This window comes from Pristis pectinata, chromosome 1, assembly GCF_009764475.1.
Source record: "Pristis pectinata isolate sPriPec2 chromosome 1, sPriPec2.1.pri, whole genome shotgun sequence".
Lineage (NCBI taxonomy): Eukaryota > Metazoa > Chordata > Chondrichthyes > Rhinopristiformes > Pristidae > Pristis > Pristis pectinata.
Genome location: NC_067405.1, coordinates 58220214 through 58241968, shown reverse-complemented (window position 1 = coordinate 58241968; position 21755 = coordinate 58220214). Strand labels below are relative to the sequence as shown.

The 21755-nt window shown below is 38.8% G+C and overlaps 1 protein-coding gene across 1 annotated transcript in view; it reads left to right on the top strand.

The window, feature by feature from the left end:
* Positions 1-21352, top strand: part of rftn2 (raftlin family member 2) — a 51258-nt gene extending 29906 nt beyond the window's left edge. The window contains exons 7-10 of the mRNA XM_052022534.1: positions 5482-5603; positions 9108-9211; positions 16546-16630; positions 18979-21352. Of these exons, the coding sequence (XP_051878494.1) occupies positions 5482-5603; positions 9108-9211; positions 16546-16630; positions 18979-19239 (572 nt within the window). The 3' untranslated portion in view covers positions 19240-21352. The remainder of the gene's footprint in view (positions 1-5481; positions 5604-9107; positions 9212-16545; positions 16631-18978) is intronic.
* Positions 21353-21755: the final 403 nt, after the last annotated feature.

Genomic DNA, 21755 nt, shown 5'->3' with positions numbered 1-21755 from the left:
TAGTTTTAGCATTATACAATTTAAGAAATTGTGATTTGTAGCACAAGAACAGGTAGATCCATAGACTTACAGAACATGAGGCCATACAACATATTGTACCAGGACCAGTTCAGTGAAGGAGCTTTCAAATTCTGCTACTTTTCAGGGCCTTACAAGCTTTTTTTCTTTTCAAGTTTAATTCCAATTCCCGTTTTCAAGTTAATATTGAGTCTAATTCAACCACACTTTCAGGTCGTGTCACAGACCTTACATAATATATCATTCTTCTTAAAATAAATTACAGCTCCTTCCTCAATCCTGTCTCCAGTAAGGAGTTCAACCACAATTAGAGTTCTGAGTGTGGTGCTGATCACCACATGGCAGGGAGATTGTAAAAGTTCTGGAGAGGTTGCAAAGAAGATTTACTGGTATATTACCAAGGCTGGAGATTGTTAATTATGATGAAAGATTGACAAAGTTGTGTTTGTTTTCTTTGGAACAAAGGAGGTTGAGAGGAGATTTAATCCAGGTGAGAGGCCTAGATAGGATGAACAGAAAGAACCCATTTCTCTTCACAGAGATGAGACAGAATTTCAAAGTAATTAATTAATGAGGAGTTGAAGGAAAATGTTTTCTCCCAAAGAGTACCTGAAGTCTTGAACTCACTGCCTGAAAGAGTGATGGAGACAAAGCTCTCATCACATTTAAGAAGTAACTGGGTGAACATCTGAAGGTCTATAACATACAAGACAATGGATTTAGAACAGGAAGTGGGATTAGTTCAATAATTTGTTTTGGCCAAGAACCAAATATTAGCCAAAAGCACCCTAACTTTTTAAACATTCTATGAAATCATGTCTACACAGGTGAGTCAACTAAACATCAAACTAAATCCAGTCTGACAAAGGATCTTTGACTTGAAACGTTAACTCTTTTTCTCTTTCCACAGATGCTGCCTGACCTGCTGAGTGTTTCCAATAATTTCTGGAGTTAAATCAAATCCAGTGATTGGAAGAAGTTCCCAGCCCTAGAGCTTAAATGAAGATGAAAAAAATGAAGAAATGTCAATCCCATTTCCAAATGTGAAAGACCAACCAACATTCAAGGTCATAAATCAGCTGAAGAAATATCAAACTTGAAAAGCACCTCACTTGCTAGTTCAACAAAAGATTCACAATATGAAAAGGAATCTTTTGGCAATGCACCAGAAAAACAGTGATTGGCAGGTGGGATTAGCTCTCCACTTCCACCTCCATGTCCAGAGATAGCAGTGTCCCAAGAGGTCAAAGAGTCAGAGATGTTTTTCGACCCTATTCAAATAGTGGTCACCAGCTGGTTAATGGCATTATATGCTTACGTTGCTTTAGAAAAGGCTCGCCAAATTTAGTTGAGATTGTTGGTCCTCTTTTTAGTCTGCCAACTGCATCATTGTGCCACCTCTTCACTGTTCATCTCAGAAATGTTAGAACATAAACAATTGGAGTAGGAGTTGGCCATTTTCTCCTTCAAGCCTGATCTGCCATTTATCAAGATCACAGTTGATCTTCAACCTCTGCGCCATTTCCTGCACTATCCCCATAATCCTAATCTCTTGATCTCTGTTTTGAATCAACGTGATAATTAAGCCTTCACAACCAGAGAATTCCAAAGTTTCATCACTCTCTGCATGAAGAAATTTCTCCTTACCTCAGTCCCAACAGGGCTATCCATACTCTCAGGTTGTGATTACTGGTTTCTGACTTCCCATCCATCCTATATCCTGCATGTAAAATCCTGTAAAAATTTTATATGTTTCATTGAGTTTTCCTCTTATTTGTCTAAACTCCAGAGAATACAGGCCAAGTCTACTCCATCGCTCCTCGTGTGGCAAACCTTCTGTTCCTGGAACCCATCCAGTGAATCTTTGCTGCGCTCACTCTGAGGCAAATAGGTTACTAGGCATAAACTGCACACAATACTCAGTTTCAATCTCACCAAAGTGCTATACAATTGCAGTAAGGCATCTTTACACTGGTATTCAAATCCTCTTGTAATAAAGGCCAACATTTCATTTGCCTTCCTAATCACTTGCTGTACTTGCCTGTTGGCTTTTGGTACCTTTCATTCTTTGGTCCCTTTGAGCCTCAAAGGGACCAAAATTAATCAATCTGTTATCATTAAAAGAACATTTTGCTTTTGTATACTGTTAACTAATGTGAAGTCTCCATACCGGAGAAAAATCCATTTACAGGTCCTCCTCAGCTTACAAACGTTCCCTGCGGAATGGTTAGATGCTGCAGGACTGCAGGTATCTTCTGCCATATGGGAACTTGGTTCATGGCCGTATTTCCAACTTGCAAACTGTTTGGGTTATGAACAGTTCTTAAGAGGACGTGTATTCCCTCTATTTTCTTTCTATCTGGTAACTAATTCTCAATCCATGTCAATATAGTACTCCCAACTCCATGTGCTTTAGCACTATTGTTATCTCCACTGCAGGACCTTATTGAAAGCTTTCTGCCAATCCATATACACTAGTGCCCTCTTATCTTTTTTACTAGTTATGTCCTCAAATAGCTCCAGAAGATTAGTTAAGCACAATTTTCCTTTCATAAATCCATACTGACTCTACTCAGCCCTTACAAGATCTGTTGTTACATCCTTCACAATAGACTCCAGCACCTTCCCTCCACTGACATTAGATGAATAGGTCAGTAGTTCCATCTTTTCACTTCCTGCCCTTCTTAAATAGTGGGGTCTCATTTGTTGCCCTCAAATCTACAGTAACAGTTCCAGAATGTATAAATATTTGGCAGATGATAACTATCTCTATAGCCAACTGGTTCAAAACTCTGGGAAGTGGATCATGTCCTTGGGATTTATCAGCTTTTATTCTCTCCAACTTCTGTTTTAACTAATACTTATTTCCATCAGGTCTACATTGTTATTAGACCCCTTTTTCTCTGATATTTCTGAAATGTTTTTGTGTCTTCTTCATTGAAGACAGGCATAAGATAGTTGTTCAATTTCTCTGCTTTTTCATTATTCCCCCGATAAATTCTTCTATAACCTCCGGCCTACATTTGCCCTCACTAGTCTTTTCCTTTTTATATATGCCTCATGTTGTTGTAAGATCTCCTTAGAATCTTCCAGTACTCATCCTGGAAAGTTTGTTTTGGCAGTTTCAACTGCCATTGGTTAATCTGGCCAGCTCTGATGCTTGACCCTGATACTTGACCCTTATGCTCTGGAGAACACTGATCCTGTTGACTTTTCCCCAAAGGTTTTCTATAAAGATAAATCAGAAGTGATGTGTTTATATCACTTCATCACCAGTTTTATCACTAGTATAATACATTTCTTACTCTAACTAAAAAAAAGACAAATAAAAAGTATTTCTTTATGCTTCTGTGTCAAAATTGTTTTCTTTTCCCATATATAAAAAGCAAATAACAAATTTAGAATACATTGATAGTGATTGGTAATGAAGATGGTATGGTTTATTTTTTAACACAGAGTCTGTGTTCTAAGTGTTCCTATTCTTGCATCTTCTGGTAACTGGGTCATAATGTAAACTTTGGATTTGCAGTTCTTATGCAGAAGGTGGCCTGATAATTCATCAAAATAGTTAAGTCACATGGAGTTTAATGTGTTATGTTTATCATTATTATTTCTCTACAAACTATAAAATGTGAAAGCTATCCACTGTTTAGAAATTTAATTTTTACTATAATTCCATCTTGATCAACGATAACTAATTCCAACATTTCTTATTGTGACAGGTTAATCAACAGCCATCTATCAGAGGAGCATTGTAATTCCTATTTCAAAAGTTCCCAGAGTGTTTTGTTAATAATAACACTACTGTTTGGAGCTTTAAATTAACAAAAAATTAAATATTTATAATTCACATTTTCTTTATACTTTCTTTACTCTTTCCTAATCCCAGTTTTCTTTCTGTCTCTTTATTTTGGTTTCTATACATGATGGCTCAGGTTTTGCTGTGCTAATGCAGATGATGTCATCTTCAAGCTCCAGAACAAAAATAAGCTGAAGGAATGAGATTCCACACTTGAAAATTAATGTTCTGTGCCAGAGAGGCTGTTTCAAAGGCATTAAAATTTAACTTGATGTTAATAATCCAGAAGTCTCGGTCAGTGATACCCTTTTCTTCCATTGGAAGCACTATTGTCATATTCATTGATGGAATCTGCACAGATCAGTGCTAAGAATTAAATACCAGTGTTATTGGTCCTTTCTCGGTTCAGCAGTAATTGAGTTTTTTTATGGTATAGTGTCATTATTATTGCTGAGTAATTTTTCTAGTCTTGGAAACAAAAATTAGAAATGTAGTCAGTTTTGCTCAAGAAAATTAACATTTCAGATTTTTAATATGATAGACTTCATAATTCTTGTGTTTTTCTATGTAGGTTTCTTCCTTGATTCTATATGTATATCCCTGTCATTTTTCAATTTTGGTACAATATCAAATGTAATTTTTATTTCTTATTTACCTCCTGCTTTGCCACCTACCAGGATTTTTCAGACTGATTGATTAAACAGCCTGCCTGCTGTTTGTTCTGTTCCTAAACTCCAAAGATCCCCTGTAGAGGGCAGCAATTTCAAAATAACATCAAAAAAGGGAAAGTCGGTCATCTAGATTGCTGTAGATGATCGGAAATCTGTAGGCAGCTTCTTTCAAGGGAAACAGTGAGCACAGTTCCTTCACTGTGATCCCAAATATGGGTCATTATAATTGACACTTCCTGGTTCTGATTTTGTGAGGCTCAGTAGTTTCATCAACTTGATCTGTAGAGGAGCTATGCAGTTAGAACCATAGAAAACAGGCCATTTGGCCCTTCTAGTCTGTGCCGAAACATTATTCTGCTAGTCCCATTTACCTGCCCCCAGCCCATACCCCTCCAGACTGCTCTCGTCCACGTATCTATCCAATTTACCCTTAAAAGTTAAGAGCAAGCCCACATTTACCACATCAGATGGCAGCCCATTCCACACTCCCACCACTCTTTGAGTGAAGAAGTTCCCTCTAATGTTCCCCCTAAACCTTTCCCCTTTCACCCTAAAGCCATGTCCTCTCGTACTTATCTCTCTTGTTGCTTGTTCTCTTCACACAGATAATACTGTTCAAGATACAACAAACAATCTGCTGGAAGAACTCAGTGGGTCAAGCAGTACCTGTGGGAGGAAAGGAATTACCAATGTTTTGAGTCAAAACCAGAAGAGTTGCAGGGTTTTGACCCAAAACATTGACAGTTCCTTTCCTCCCACAGATGCTGCTTGACTTGCTGAGTTCTTCCAGCAGATTGTTTGTTGCTCTAGATTCCAGCACCTGCGGTCTTTTGTGTCTCCATCCTGTGGAAGATGCTGCATGAAATGACTTACCAATCACATCAAGCTCCAGTGAATAAACTCACAGATAGTATGTGGGCAAATGCAAGTGTGATAAATCTAAACGCAATGATCTTTGTCCACATTACTTGATATGTTCATTTTCAATTCCAGGAGACTATTTATCCAAGTCTGTGGATGGAATGTTTATATATGAAGAACATCATTTGGACACAGTTAATTCAAACAAGATGCCAAATGATGCAATAGTTGTTGAACAGTGGACTGTCATTGAGGTAAGGTGCTATCCTATTTGTTTAGTGCTTACTTTAGGAAGGATCTGTTTCCATTAGCTCAGTATCGAAACAAGGGGGCATAGACTTAATTAGCAGATGGATTAGGGAGGGGATGAGAAAAATCTTCTCACCCAAAAGCTGCTGGACGTCTGAAGCAATGGTAGGTGCAGAAACCTTCACCACATTTAGAAATGTATGTATCCAGCCATGTTCTAAATGTGATGAAGATTTCTGCTTCTACAGAATTATGGACCAAGTGCAAGAAGGTGAGATTAGGCTGGGAAGGACTTTTTCCAAATGGCACACACCTGGACAGATTTGTCTCCTTCTGTGTCAAAATTTTCTATTATTCTATGTTTCAGGAAATGTTAAGGATATAGGAACATATGCTTAAACACTTTTTTCTTGTTTATTTCCTTTTAGAAGTACTTCTCATTTGGTTGTTTTCTAAACTTGCAGCAATAGTTTCCTTACCAATCGGATAAATGTCACTTAAAGTGAGAAGTCACTCATTAAGAATTCTGCAAACTTGTGTGCATCAACACAGATATTAACAGAAAATGGTAGATAATTAATTGTCTAACATTGATATTTTTCTAATTAATACATATTGTGCATGCAGCTGGAGAGAACTTTTCTTTGGGCTAGAAATCACATGATTCACTTGCACTGTACCTTATAAGAACATTCTAATTCTTTCAGTGGAAAAGCCCATTTGTTTAGATTCTGCATTGAGGCCATATAGTCAATGAGACATTGTAACATTTGTATTTACAAAATGGCAGCTAGATGGCAATAGAAAACAGTTGTCAGTCGCAGGTATCATGCAGCAGGGTGGTAGTGATATCTATCTACTACAGATCTAGCTTGGACCAGTATACCATGAATTAAAATCAAAATCAAATGTTTCACCAGCAGGAAGGAAGAATTAACATAGGTGATTCTTGCATAAAATCTGATAACCAGTTACTGATAGGAAAGTCTAAACCTGCAAAAATTGCCATCACAAATGACTGTCGGAACTAATGATTTAAATTAAGACTCACTGAACTGTTGTTATTTGGAGAAAAGGAAATTGACAAGAGACAGGATCTCCTGGAGAGATGATCCAAATACGTTATTTAGTTTCATGCGTTGAAAATGAATCTAGAAGACATGGGGACATGCATAAAGAGCTTGATTTAGCTAAGGATGGAGGTATGAATATTCAGAAATCATTTAGAGAAACATTTCCCAAACAATGAAGTAGTATGATACACTCTATGTTGTAATAGAAAGAATCTTTTGCTTATTTCTTGCTGTCATTCTGATTTTTATTCCACCCAAGAGCACCAAGTTCAGAAGAAGAATGTTAGTTTTTCCAGACATTTTTCAAGAAATGAAGATCTTGGATATAAATCCAGGGATATCCAGTTTTGGGGATGTAAAACCCATATCCATCACTACAATAGATACCATAACATCAGAAATAGAAGCCTCATTGTTTAATCCTGTGAAGAACATGGTGACCACAGTCCCAGTTGCATTAATTCCACAAAGTGCCTTCCCTCAGAGAATATCCAATAGTTTTAGAGGTCATATATTTACTGATTATCTGAATCATTGTTCTTCATTTTGATGTCGGTTGCTAAATTTTATTTTCTACTGCAAGTGAGGCAGGTCTTCCAACAAAAATGAAAGGTACTAAGGGAAGATCCACATACTCTTTTTATTAAACTGCTGTGGTGTCATCTATCCTTAATGGTATTGCATATGAGGCTGAAATTGCTGCAGATGCAGTGATCTAATGTTTGGTGTGTATCATGATCTGAGCTCAGGTCCTGATAAACCAACATCCTGCAGATAAACTCAGTCTGCAATGAAACTAAATCATCACTGTTAATGGTCAGAGATTGGAATAGAGCCAGTCTCATGCTTAGAGAGCATCTCAAGAGCATGGTTAAATAATAAACTCAAAATGGACCTAAATTATCTCAAAAAAGTCACCATCAAAGGAACTCAAAGTAATTTCACTGCAGTCTTTCAGCCTAACCTCAACACTTTTTGCTGGCTCCAAAAGTGCCAGAAGTAAATCACTGACCAACCTTATTAATAATTATTTTAATGGAAATTTCTCAATGTAACTGTTTGTAGCATTTGAAAGATTGACTATACAAGGATGATGTATGAACAAATAGATCACATTGGGTAAAAGTAGTCATGTTTTAAAAAGTAGACAAAATTAATCACCAACAAATTCATTAAAGCAAGAAATGTTTTTAGTTTGTCCATAGGAAGAGAGATGGGCAAAACAATATACTCTGGGTCCAAAGAATTTGGCGCTTTTTTTAAAATCAATTCTTTATTCCTTTAGATTTGATTTTGTTGTATACACTAGCACAGAGCCAAAAGTACTGACAGACACAGTTAGAGTAACACAGATACAGCCATAAATTGTAGTACACTAAAAATGGTGTGCTAGGTAGGCATAATGGTGAGGTGCCAACTAGCATTTCAGTCATTGCCCCTCACCTTCCTCCTGCTACAAACTGAACAGGTCTTAAAGGTGGGATGGTGGCCATCAGACCTGAGCTGCCTGGTCAACACTGTTGATGGGATGCGAGGGGAGCACAATTAACTCTGTGACATTGAAGCCCTATGAATGAGATGGGTTGATTAGTTGATGGTTGGAGGCATAGAAGGGGCACTGAGGGTCTACAATGATTGATGGTTGGAAAGGGCAGTGGAGGGGAGATCAGGAGATCAACAAGCAGGTGGAGGGACAGGTGATGGTGGAAGATCAAGGGTTGAAAGTCTGGGCTTAGATGACCATGGGATCATGATCAGTACCTTGGTTACTTGATATAGGAATCGGAGGTGGTCATGGAGTTGGTGGGGGTGGGTGGGCATGTTGGATTTTTGGAGAGAGATAAATATTGGATATGGCTGATGGGAGTCCAATCCAGCAGAGTGCTTGGAAGAACAGGTTGTCCTGCAAGTTCCTAACAATGGATGCTCCCAGAAAAAATGGTCCAACTGATGCTAACTAATTAACAGTGAAATTTGCTGGCACATTTGCCTTCATGATGGCTTAATAAACAATTCCTCCTTTTGAGAAAGAAATATTATGAACTTGTTGTAGTTCAAAATTATGAGGGATTTGAGACTGCAAACAACAAATAATTTTTCAGTGGTAGAGTAGATCACTGTCAAATTTGAGATAATTGACAGGTTAAAAATGGGAAGGATTTTTAATGCAGCAAATTGAATTGATCTGTACTGCCTATAGGGCTGATGATAAATGAATCAATGTTATATTTTTAAAAATAATTGGATGTATACTTCAAAATTTAAGAAGGGCTGGGTCTATGGAAAGTGAGCAGAGTGTGGACTCTTTCAAAGAGCCAGCATACACCTGAAGGACTGAATGGCTTTTGTTTGTGCAGTAAGATTCTATGATTTTTTCCCCCACTTTGAATTATTGTACTAATTTAATTTGTTAATCATAGCTTTTTGTTTTTACAGGGTTGTGAAGTAAAGACTGATTATGGTCCATTGCTGCATACACTGGCAGAATTTGGATGGTTGGTTACTTGTGTGCTAGCCACACCTATCATTCGCCATGACAGGTACCATAGATTCATAGAGAATTTGTTGAATAACTTGAAGTACTTTTTACAAATCACATGAGAAATACAAGGTAAAGAACACTAATATTTTGAAATAGTGTTTAAAGTTGAAAGGTGTTTTGTGTGACAATTCCAGGTTAGAAGTGTATTGTCCATCTACCATATCAGCCCATGTAAATCTAGAATGTTTTTTTTTTGCACGTGTCATATTCTTAAGTAAATATGGTATGCATAAATAGATGAACAGAAAGAACATTTCCCTCAGAGGCCACTAATTTGGGAGCATATACTTGAGATTAGTAGAAGGATCAGAGGGGAGCTGAGGAATTATCTTTTTCACTCAATAAGTGGAGGAGGTCTGGAACTCACTGCTGAAATAATGGAGGAGGCAGAAACCCTCATCACATTTAAAAAGCACCAAGGTGGACATTTACTGTGTTGTAACCTAGAAGCCTATGGACTGAGCTGTATGTGGATAAATCAAAATAGGTGTTTTTAACATTGTCCAAACATACTAAGACCATAAGACATAGGAGCAAAATTAGGCCACCCAGCCCATCAAGCCTGCTCTGCCATTCAATCATAGCTGATTTATTTTTCCCTTTCAACCCATTCTCCTGTCTTCTCCCCATAACCTTTGATGCCCTTAACTAATCAAGAACCTATCAACCTCTGCTTTAAATATACCCAATGACTTGGCCTCCACAGCCATCTGTGGGCAATGAATTCCACAGATTCACCACACTCTGGCTAAAGAAATTCCTCCTCATCTGTTCTAAAGGAACATCCTTCAATTCTGAGGCTGTGCCCTGTGGTCCTAGACTCCCACTACTGGAAACATTCTCTCCATGTCCACTCTATCCAGGCCTTCCAATATTCAGGAGATTTCAACGAGATTCCCCCTCATTCTTCTAAACTCCAGCAAGTACAGGCCTAGAGCCATCAAATGCACCTCATGTTAACCCTTTCATTCCCAGGATCATTCTTGTAAACCTCCTCTGGACCCTCTCCAATGCCAGTACATTCCTTCCTTAGATATGGGGCCCAAAACTGCTCACAATACTCCAAATGTGGTCTAACCAACACCTTATAAAGCCTCAGTAGTACATCCTTGCTTTTATATTCTAGTCTTCTCAAAGTGAATGCTAACATTGGACCCATTGCACTTTGCTATTGGCAAAACAGGTCTACAGTGGATGCAATCTCCCTGGCCCTACACACAGCTCTGGAGCATCTGGACAGTAAAGACACATGTTAAGACTATTGTTTATTGACTACAGCTCTGTACAATAATTCCAAGCAAGCTTGTCACCACACTCCGAGACCTAGGACTCAACACCTTCCTCTGTAACTGGATCCTTGACTTTCTAACAAACAGACCGCAATCAGTGAGGATAGGCAGCAATACCACCAGCACAATTATTCTCAACACTGGTGCCCCACAAGGTTGCGTCCTCAGCCCTCTACTCCCTATACACTCATGACTGTGGCCAGACTCTGCTCTGACTCCATCTACAAGTTTGCAGATGATATCACCGTTGTAGGCTGTATCTCAAAACAGCGATGAGTCAGAGTACAGAAAGGAGATAGAGAGCTTAGTGGAATGGTGTCATGACAACAACCTTTTCCCCAATGTCAACAAAACTAAAGAGCTGGTTATTGACTTCAGGAAAGGGGGCAGTGTACATGCACCAGTCTACATCAATCGTGCTGAGGTTGAGAGGGTTGACAGCTTCAAGTTCCTGAGAGTGAACATCACCAACAGCCTGTCCTGGTGGAATCATGTAGGTGCCACAGCCAAGAAAGCTCACCAGCACCTCTACTTCCTCAGGAGGCTAAAGAAATTTGGTTTGTCCCCTTTGACTCTCACCAATTTTTACCAATGCACCATAGAAAGCATCCTATCTGGATGTATCACAGCTTGGTATGGCAACTGCTCTGCCCAAGACCACAAGCTGCAGAGAGTTGTGGACACAGCCCAGCACATCACAGACCCCAGCCTCCCCTCCTTGGACTCTTGTCTTTACCTCTTGTTGTAGCAGCCAGCATAATCAAAGACCCCACCCACCCAGGACATTCTCTCTTCTCCCCTCTTCCATCAGGTAGAGGATACAGGAGCCTGAGGGCACGTACCAGACTCAAGGACAGCTTCTACCCCACTGTGACAAGACTATTGAATGGTTCCCTTATACAATGAGATGGACTATGACCTCACAATCTACCTTGTTGTGACCTTGCACCTTATTGCACTGCACTCTGTATCTGTGACACTTTACTCTGTACTGTTATTGTTTTTACCTGTACTACATCAATGCACTCCACTAATTCATTGTAACTGCACTGTAATGAATTGACCTGGACGATCGGTTTGTAAGACAAGCTTTTCACTGTATCTCGGTACAAGTGACAATAATAAACCAATACCATTGCATTCCCCTTCCTTACTGCTGACTCAGCCTACAAGTTAACCTTTAGGGAATCCTACACTGGGACTCAAGTCCCTTTGCACCTCCGATTTCTGAATTCACTCCCCGTTTAAAAAATAGTCTACACCTTTACTCCTACTAAACTGCATGACCATACACTTCCCTATGCTGTATTCCATCTGCCACTTCTTTGCCCATTCTGCCAACCTGTTCTAGACTCCCTGCTTTCTCAACACTACCTGCCCCTCCACCCATCTTTGCATCATCCTTAAACTTCACCACGAAGCCATCAATTCCATCATCCAGATTATTAACATACAACATGAAAAGTAGTGAACCCAACACTGAGCCCTGCAGAACACAACTAGTCACCAGCAGCCAACCAGAAGTGGCCCCCCTTTGTTCCCACTCTTTGCCTTCTGCCAATCTTCTATCCATGCTAGTACCTTTCCTGTAATACCATGGGTTCCTATCTTGTTTAGCAGCCTAACCTGCGGCACCTTGTCAAAGGCATTCTGAAAATTCAAGTAAACATCCACCAACTCTCCTTTGTCTATCCTGCCTGTTACTTCCTCAAAGAATTCCAACAGATTTGTCAGGCTAAATTTCCCCTCAAGGAAACCATGCTGACTTTGGCCTATTTTATCATGTGCTTCCAAGTACCCCGAAACCTCATCCTGAATAATGGATTCTGGTATTTTACCAACCACTGAAGTCAGGTGTTACTTACCAGCAACAATGGAAACACACCAAGTCATGTACAACTGTTAAAAACCATTTTATTAATAACTACTTGTAATAAATAAAAATGTCAGATATCAAACAATCCCCAAAACTAAACTCGAAGTGTGTGGGGCAAGTTCCCAAACCCCAAGTTTAAGAATAGTTCTCAAAGTTCAGTTCAGCAAGTCACAAGGTAAAACGTGAGCAAAGGCCTTTGCAAAACCACCATTGACTGAAGAGAAAATGTAGAGAGAATGTAGAGAAATTATGAAATCCACTGTTCCACGATGGAACCCATACAACCCCTCAATCTCCAATGATCTCCATTGCTTTGTTCTGAAGTATCTGCCACCCTGAAGGCATTCGATACGTGGCCGTCCACAAAAATACCTGTTTCCCACTACAGGTTAATGACAAAGTGGACTCCACTTGTTTGCTCCAAAAATCCATACTTGGATTGTAGTGACAGACATAGCTATTGTTCTTCATCCATCATTACAGAGACTGTCAGTCTCTCTCTCAACTCACTGAGCAAAACCACCTGCATGTTGTTATAGTCTTGCTGTCTTGATTACACCACAAACACTACTCTACTGTCCAGGTGCCTTAAAGGTACATTCATCAAATAGCAACCTGACTCGTAACACAGGCTAACTGGCCTATAATTTCCTGTCTTTTGCTTCCCTCCCTTCTTAAAGAGTGGAGTGACATTTGTGATTTTCTAGTCCTCCAGAACCATTCCTGAATTTAGTGGATCTTGAAAGATCACTCCTAATGCCTCCACAATCTCTTCAGCTACCTCTTTCAGAACCCTGGGGGTGTAGTCCATCCTGTCCAGGTGACTTATCCACCTGGAGACCTTTCAGCTTTCCAAGCACCTTCTCCTTAGTAATAGCGACTACATTCACTTCTGCCCTGACTAATTTCTGGCATGTTGCTGTTGTCTTCCACAGTGAAAACTGACATAAAATACTTATTCAGTTCTTCCACCATTTCTTTGTTCCCCATTACTACCTCTCCAGTGTCATTTTCCAGTGGTCTGATGTCCAATCTTGCCCCTTTTACTTTTTATATATCTGAAAAACTTTTAGTATCCTCCTTTATATTGTTGGCTAGCTTACCTTAATATTTCAACTTTTCTCCCCTCATTGCTTTTTTAGTTGCCTTCTGTTGGTTTTTAAAAGCTTACTAATCCTCTAGCTTCCCAATAATTTTTGGGATATTGTATGGCCTCTCTTGCTTTTATGCTGTCTTTGACTTCCCTTGGCAGCCATGGTTGCCTCATCTTCCCTTTAAAATGCTGCTGCTTCTTTGGGATGAACTGATCCTGTGTCTTCCGAATTACTCCCAGAAACTCCTGCCATTGTTGCTCTACCATCCAATCCATTAGGGTCTCCTTCCAAACAACTTTGGCCAGCTCCTCTCTCATGCCTCTGTAGTTACCTTTACTCAACTGTAATACCGATACATCTGATTTTAGCTTCTCCTTCTCAAACTGCAGGGTGCATTCTATCATATTGTGATCACTGCCTGAGGGTTCCTTTACCTTAAGTTCGCTAATCAAATCTGGTTTATTGCACAACACCAAATCCAGAATCGCCTTTTCCCTTGTGGGCTCAACCACAAGCTGCTCTAAAAAGCCATCTCATCAGTATACTACAAATTCCTTCTCTTGGGATCCAGTACCAACCTGATTTTCCCAATCTACTCATGTATTGAAATCCCCCATGACCACCGTAACATTGCCTTTTTCACATGCCTTTTCTATCCCCTATTGTAATTTGTACCCCACATCCTGGCTACTATTCGGAGGCCTGTATATAATTCCCAACAGGGTCTTTTTACCCCTGCAATTTCTTAACTCTACCCACAAGGTTTCCACATCTTCTGATCCTATCTGACTTCTTTCTAAGGATTTGATTTCACTTTTTACCAACAGAGCCAGCACCCATCCCTCTTCCCACCTGCCTACCTTTTCGATAGGATGTGTATCCTTGGATGTTTAGCTCCCTCCCAGCTGTGATCTTCTTTCAACCGCAACTCTGATGCCTACATCATCATAACCTGCCAATTTCTAACTATGCTACAAGCTCATCTACCTTATTTCGTATACTACGTGCACTCAAATATAACACCTTCAGTCCTGTATTCACCACCCTTCTCAAATTTGTCTCCATGTTGCCTGAAGTTAAATTCTTATCCCTTCCTAAACTTTGTCTTATCCTTTATTCTGGAGACTTCAGTAACCTCTCTTGCACTCTCCTTCCCTTTCACTTTATCCATACTTCTCCAATCTGTTGAACCCACCCCCTACTCTTTAGTTTAAAGCCCTATCTACAGCCCTAGTTATGCTATTTGCCAGGACCTTGGTCCCAGCATGGTTCAAGTGGAGCCCATGCCATCAGAACAGCTCCCTCCTTCCCCAATACTGGTGCCAATATCCCAGGAATTCAAGCCCACTTCTCCCACACCAATCTTTGAGCCACACATTTAACTCTGATCTTATTGACCCTGTGCCAATTTACACATGGCTCAGGTAGCAATCCAGAAGTTATTATCTTTTTGGTTCTGCTTTTTAATTTAATCCCTAGCTATTCACATTCCCTCAGCAGAACCTCTTTCCTTGTTCTACCTCCATTGTTGGTACCCACATGGACCACAACAACTGGATCTTTCCTTCCACTTCAAATTCCTCTGCAGGTCAGATGAGATGTCCCAAACCTGGGCACCAGGCAGGCAACACAGCCTTCAGGACTCTCAATCCTTGCGACAGAGAATTGTGTCTATTCCCCTGACTACTATCCCCAATTACAACAAAATTTCTCTTCTCTTCTCTCTCCCCCCCCCCCCCACCTTGAATGGCTCCCCAAACCAAAGTGCCACAGTTTGGTTGCTCATCCTTCCTACAGCCCCCACTCTCACCCACACAGGGAGCAAGAATCTCAGACATGTTGGACAAGCTCAGGGGCTGAGGCTCCTCCAGCACTACCTCTTGAATCCCCCTACCTGCCTCAATCACAGTCACACCCTCTTGTCCCTGAGCATAGACTGAATTTGAAGTAGTTAAATCTAATGGGTGTGACTGCCTCCTGAAACACAGCAGCCAGGTAACTCTCCCCTCCCTGATTAATCACAGTGTTTGAAGCTCAGATTCCAGGTCATCAACTTTGAGCCTGAGTTCCTCAAGCAACCAACACTTGCTGCAGATGTGGTCACCAGGAACCACAATGGGATCCACCAGCTCCCACATCATGCAGCTACAACACATCACCCGATCCTGCATCCCAACTTTATTTAATTAGTTGTAATTTGGTATCCTTTTATTTAACTACTATATTAAAAAAATCCTTATCTGTTCTTAGCTGCTACTCACCTGTGCCTCCTCGCCAAAGCCTAAGATTCCCATTCCCACACTGGTCCACTCCCATAATAGCTACTCCACTTTACCCTACCTTCCTTTTATTGGCTGAGATGCCACACACTTATCCAATCACACAACTTTAAAATAAAAGCTGCTAGCTCCTCCCCTCTGCTGCTCTAGCTTTGGCATAATGGGCCTTCTTCAGTGCTATAAATTGCTATGATTCTGTGATAAAAGGCACAGGCAACACATGGGCTGTAGTTTTCATTTCAAGAACAGATTAGACAGGATGTATATTAGTTTTAAAAGCATAACATTTTAAAACATTGTGTGTATTCACCCTTGACATCCCTGTCTTAAAAGTGAAGAGCAATGTGGATTCTCCATCATGGAGAAGTGACTGCCTTTATGGTTATCTTGTTATTTCCTCATCACATCCATGGGTCAGGATAATTAACAAGGAGGTCATATTCTTTGAGTCCTGCTGCACCTTCCACATTGAATCTATAATCGCAGCCGTGGAGTTTTAGGATGGCAAGCAGGGAGCACACGTCATCTGGAGAGATCAGCAGTTGTGGTGCAAGATATAGAGCGACCACAGTCAGCAGGTGGGAAGCTGAAGATTTGATTAAGGGGCCTAGAGGGGATGGGTACTCCTCTCTTTCTCATGGGGAATGCTTTGAAAACCCCTTGACTTCTAGAGCTGGCAGTTCCTACCACCATTTTGTTGTCAGTTTCCTGAGTTTTCTTTTGTGCCTAATACTAGACTAATTGTTATAATCCTTCAGATCTTATAAACAATGTCACTTTTTTCATGTTTATAGTGAAGGAAATTTAGCAACAAAACAAGTGATATTCTTACAGAGATCTGCCATACCCAGCCACGATCTGTGTCTGGAAACAGCAGAGGTAAGTTAAATCAAAGAATACCGTAATATTTTATTCATAAATGTTATTTATTGTGATTTTTTAATACTCATATGGTCTACCTTTCCAATACAAAATAGAAGGAAATCTTCATGTCAATTCCAAGATCTACTATCTCAGAGAAACGAATCAGACTTTGTATAAATTACTTCCACATTAGGATGCACTTAGGATGGAGGAATTGAGGGGTTTTAATTCATTCACAGGATATAGATGTGGTTGTGCAACTTTTCTTGGCCATCCCAAATTGCTCTGGCAATGAATGGCCTTCTCGAGGGCATTTCAGAAGACAGTTAGGAGACAGTGACATTATCGTGCATCCAGAGTCACTTACAGGATAAGAATGGCAGATTTTCCTTCCCTAGAGGACATCCGTGAACCAAATGGGTTTTTATTTATGCACAGATTTCTATTCCAAATCCGTATAATTTATATTCTAGATGGAAATTGCAATACAATTGAACTTCTTTATAAACCCCTTTCCAAAAAAATTTGTTGCAGATTTTTTGACCTGTCCACACATAACTGCCCAACAAGTATTTATGAGCCTGATCTTGTATTAGCTATCAAAAAGGTCCTGATTCTTTTATCTTTTCTCTAAGCTTACTGGTCGGCCTGTTTTTATAGTTAAGGTGTAGTTCTTTTCAATTTACTTGTGTGTTTGCTGTCCATTAATCAGTAGCACTTTGTTTATTATGTCCTGAACAGCCATGTCACAGGGGCTGTTTGAAAATTATCACTCATATGAAACAGTTCTTGGTGCCTTCCTTTGTTTTATGGTGCACTCTCAGGAGCCCTCTTCCTCTGTATCGGGGAAAGGTGCTGTACTAGTGGAGTTGATCTCCAGCTGAAACTGGTTAGTAGCCATTCTCTAGATCCTTGAGCTCTGCTTCCTTAAATTTAGGTTCTTCACAATTCCCTAAAATATGTCAAGGATCTTCAAAAGGGAACCTTTTGAGCAAACTCCTCCATCTTCATATTCCATATTGACCTATCATGAAGCTCATTTTAAATGATGGTTTCAAAATGCAGTGGAATCATTCTGTCACTGATGAGGTTAGAACATCATCGTGGATAATACCACATGTCCCCATGAACACACTGTACCTTTGTTTTGGACTTGTGAAGTAACTGGGAGGTTCACAGACTGACAGCTACCATGCCCCTCAAACTATCAGCACAGAAATGTACTTCTTTCTCTTTGGAGACTCAAGAAAAATGATGTTCTTCTCCTGGCTTCTAGTCTGCAATATGCTAATTAATTAATTCTCCCAGGGGCTCCATTTTGGCTAAGCTCTGGCCATCTTTCTTCCACTTATCCACTTCTCTATCCTCCTTTAAGATCCTCTGGAATGACCTACCTTGTTGGCCAAACCTTTGGTCGTCTGTCCACTGGTCAGATTTTATTTGATGATATTCCTGTGATGGACTTTGGTATATTTTACTATGTTAAAAGTGCTAAATGCAAATTATTGACAAGGTTTTCCCAGTTCATAGACTTGAATATGTTGTTTTCCACCAACGGGATTATTCCATAATGGACCAGGTTTTTGCACATCTACCATAAAATGAACTAATTAAGATCCACTTTTCTCTCTCTGCTAACCATTTGAAGATAGCCCTGCATATCACCATCCAGAGTCATCCACTGCAGTGCCAAGCTGCGGTTCTGTCATTTGGATCCTGAGATCCAGTGGCCATGTGAACATGGAGCCTGGAGCAAGACATCTTAAAACAAGTGATGTTTATTCATCTACAATATCCTTGTCTTAAAAACACACAGCAATGTCAATTCTTCCATCCTCACCTTTTGCCTCCATTTCCTCCCCTGCTGATCTGAGTTATCATAGTTCAAGTTCCTTATTGACTCTCATCTAATCACCTGTAGGGATTAGCTTCAACATTTTGTTTAAGTTCTGACATTTCTTACCTATGTTTTAGAGAATATAGAATTCTCAAAAGCCCATTATTCACATGTTGATCTTCTAGTTCAGTTTAATTATATTGTAATTACCTTTAGCTGTGTACTTTTATATTCATTCTTTGAATCTCCTATTAAATGGTGTTATAGATGACACCAAGCACACTTCCTTCCAACCAGCTCAAGCAATGTGACAGAAACTAAGCAGAACAACCATCTTCCCACCCTTCAAAATGAGAATCTGGTACCAGTTGATAGGACTTCATTAACAGTAAAATAGAGTAACAGTGGATGAGGATGAAGCTGCTTTAACTGCTTAGATTGATAATTAGCTTTAAATGTGCACAATAAAGAAAAATTAGTGCTCTTTCTGTTTCTACAAGCCAAGTTATTGAGACTTACTTTACAGAAAAAAACTACTCAACAACCAAAAACTAACGAGAAAAGCAGAAACTGGAACCGAAATGTGGGTGTGAACACTGGTAAAAATAAGCCTTCAGAATCTGCTGAACGTTCCTGTACTGCTGCCGAGAGAACCTTCTGGCTCAAAGAGCCATCCAATCAATACAAAGGCTTTTCAGGGATGCCTAGCAGTGAGAATGTTCTCAGAGACTTGGATGATGGGCAGCTAGATCAAGAAGAAGAAACACCTCAAGTTACCTGCATCTGACATTGCACTATTCTGTTATTATTTCAAAAGGTAACAGTATAAAGATAATCAGACTTTCTCGATCATACATTGATAAGAGCTGATAGCTTTAGCTGGAACATGAAGAGTTTTATTTTCAACAGAAAACTGTGTTTGAAAATATGTCTTTTTGAAACTTTTTTTTTACTTTTATATAATCTTACACAACAAACATGTTGACAAATAGTTAGTCTGTCAAAAGCTAAGTTGATAGATCCAGTTTCTCTAACAAATCAGTCACAATTTATCCTTAGGAAAAACTTTAACTCTGATTTAAAACTACTTTCTACTTATTTAGTAAAAGCATTCACAGGAAAGGGAATATTTAGATATCCATAAATATTTATATTTTACTTTACAATTTACGTGATATTTTTGCTATTTCTTCAATTTATATTGTGTGTACTGTTATTTTTAATTGTACATAATCTCTTTTTCTTTCATTTCTGTTTGTACAATTCTTTGATTTTTTTTATATATTCCCATCTTTCAAGAATATGTTCACACAAAATGATATTCTCACTGCATTATCTAAGTGAATCTGGAGCACTGTTCATCAAAGAAATAATGCTTGTTACCCTGCCTAGTAATGTATAAGTCATAATGAATTGTACAAAAAAATTACTGTTTGCTCTGTCCCTTTGATATCAGCTAAACCTACTGATGGAATTATTAACTTCCAATGCACTGAGAGGTATTTTATAAGAATCAGTCTGGCACTGGTGTCAACACAAAATTCCCTCAGTTAACTTATTCATTTCTTCAGTTCATTAGGAGAATAACAAACTATTATGGTTGTCCTTTATAAAGAACCTTTGTATCATATTGTACACTGAGTAGGATACCAGATGAAGCACTCAGATAAATCATATACTGAATTTGGATTACAGTGAAATTTCTTATTCCTTGCTCTGCACAATTGCCGGTGATATGTTATAATGTTGAAGAACATGTGTACAAGAATTAATCATCCATCATTTACAACAATAATTCCAAAATCATTGTGAACATGTAACCACATGTTTCGTTGTCATACTTGCATTTTTAGCAGGATGCAAAACTGGAATGCATCCATGTACATGTCCAGCAATAAATTAAAAGTCTTTCATTGACTTAAAAATGAAAACTTTTTGATAGGAAGAAAAATTGGGAATGCAGTTACATTTGGATGACTACAAGATGCACCTTTAATACGTGTGTGGCAAATTTCTGTTAAACAAAGCACACAAAGGTAAAAAGACAGAGCTGTTTATCAAAATTTCTGGTTTGAAATGATCCTTGCAATTATTACAAAACAGCCTCATTTTTAGTGGAATGAGGCAAATAGCTACATTTTTTGCGTAAAAAATGTTAATTAACTCTGCTGAATTCTTTAAAGTTTTTAACTGTATGTTACTGTTTAGAAGCGAGGTTTAATGGGTTTCATGAAGTTGATGCTTATCACTTTGTTTGTGTGGAAGAATGGAATGAAAGAAAGTAAATGAAGCTGTAGCTTCATTGTTTTTATGTTGTTTGATGTTATAGAGGGAAACAATTTACTAATATCAAATCATGTAATATGCATTACGGGTATTTGTGAGTGTGATAAAGCTGGAATTCATGTTGGGATTCAGATGATTTGATGTAAGTCCTGCAATTAAATCACAATCTGCCATTATTTTTGACATACATATATATATATATATATATATATATGTAGTGGTTTTAATGAAGTTAAAATAACACATACTACAGTGTCGAGAAGATGGTCCAGTTTTGGTATCATCACTGCAGAGTGACAATCTCACCAACTGATTGATAGAAGTATTCAATTAAAAACTTCACTTCGCAGCAATGCAAATTATAATGCTGTTATGGCCATAGTTATTAGAATAATGCATTATGATCATGTGTTTGTTTAATTATAATATGCTGCATAGCATGTTTGGTGTTAATTTCAAAGGCACATTAGTTGCCCTCCTCTGGTGTTTTTATAACAAAACTCCTTGTTTTTCCATGTTATGTTAGTTTTACACGGTGCTATTTTCATGTTATGCTATTTTTACACAATATTTTCTATTTACTTATTCAAAGCTGCAAAAAGCTGTATGAAGAGTCCAAATAAAATGCTGACACTTTTAAAACAGAAATCTTTGTTTGCTTTAATAGAAATTATAAAACAAACAAATTAAAAATCCAAAAAGTTACACAAGATGTAACAATTTGTGTACTATTGAACACACATTTTACTATTTCTGCATTCATTCAGAGAAGAAAGTCATAAAATAATAGTGAGTATGCATGGGACTACTTTGTTATATAATTTTAAAAAACAGATTTTCATTCCCATTTATTTCACCACTTGGCACAATACTAATTGATGAGCTCTGAAAGTAGCTGTTCTGAACATGATTGGTAAAAGCAAAGTCAAGCAGAGTGATGTTGATTAATGTTTCAGTTTATTACAAATAATAGAATCTCATTACAGGTTATTCCATCACCGCACCCTGCAGATCTCC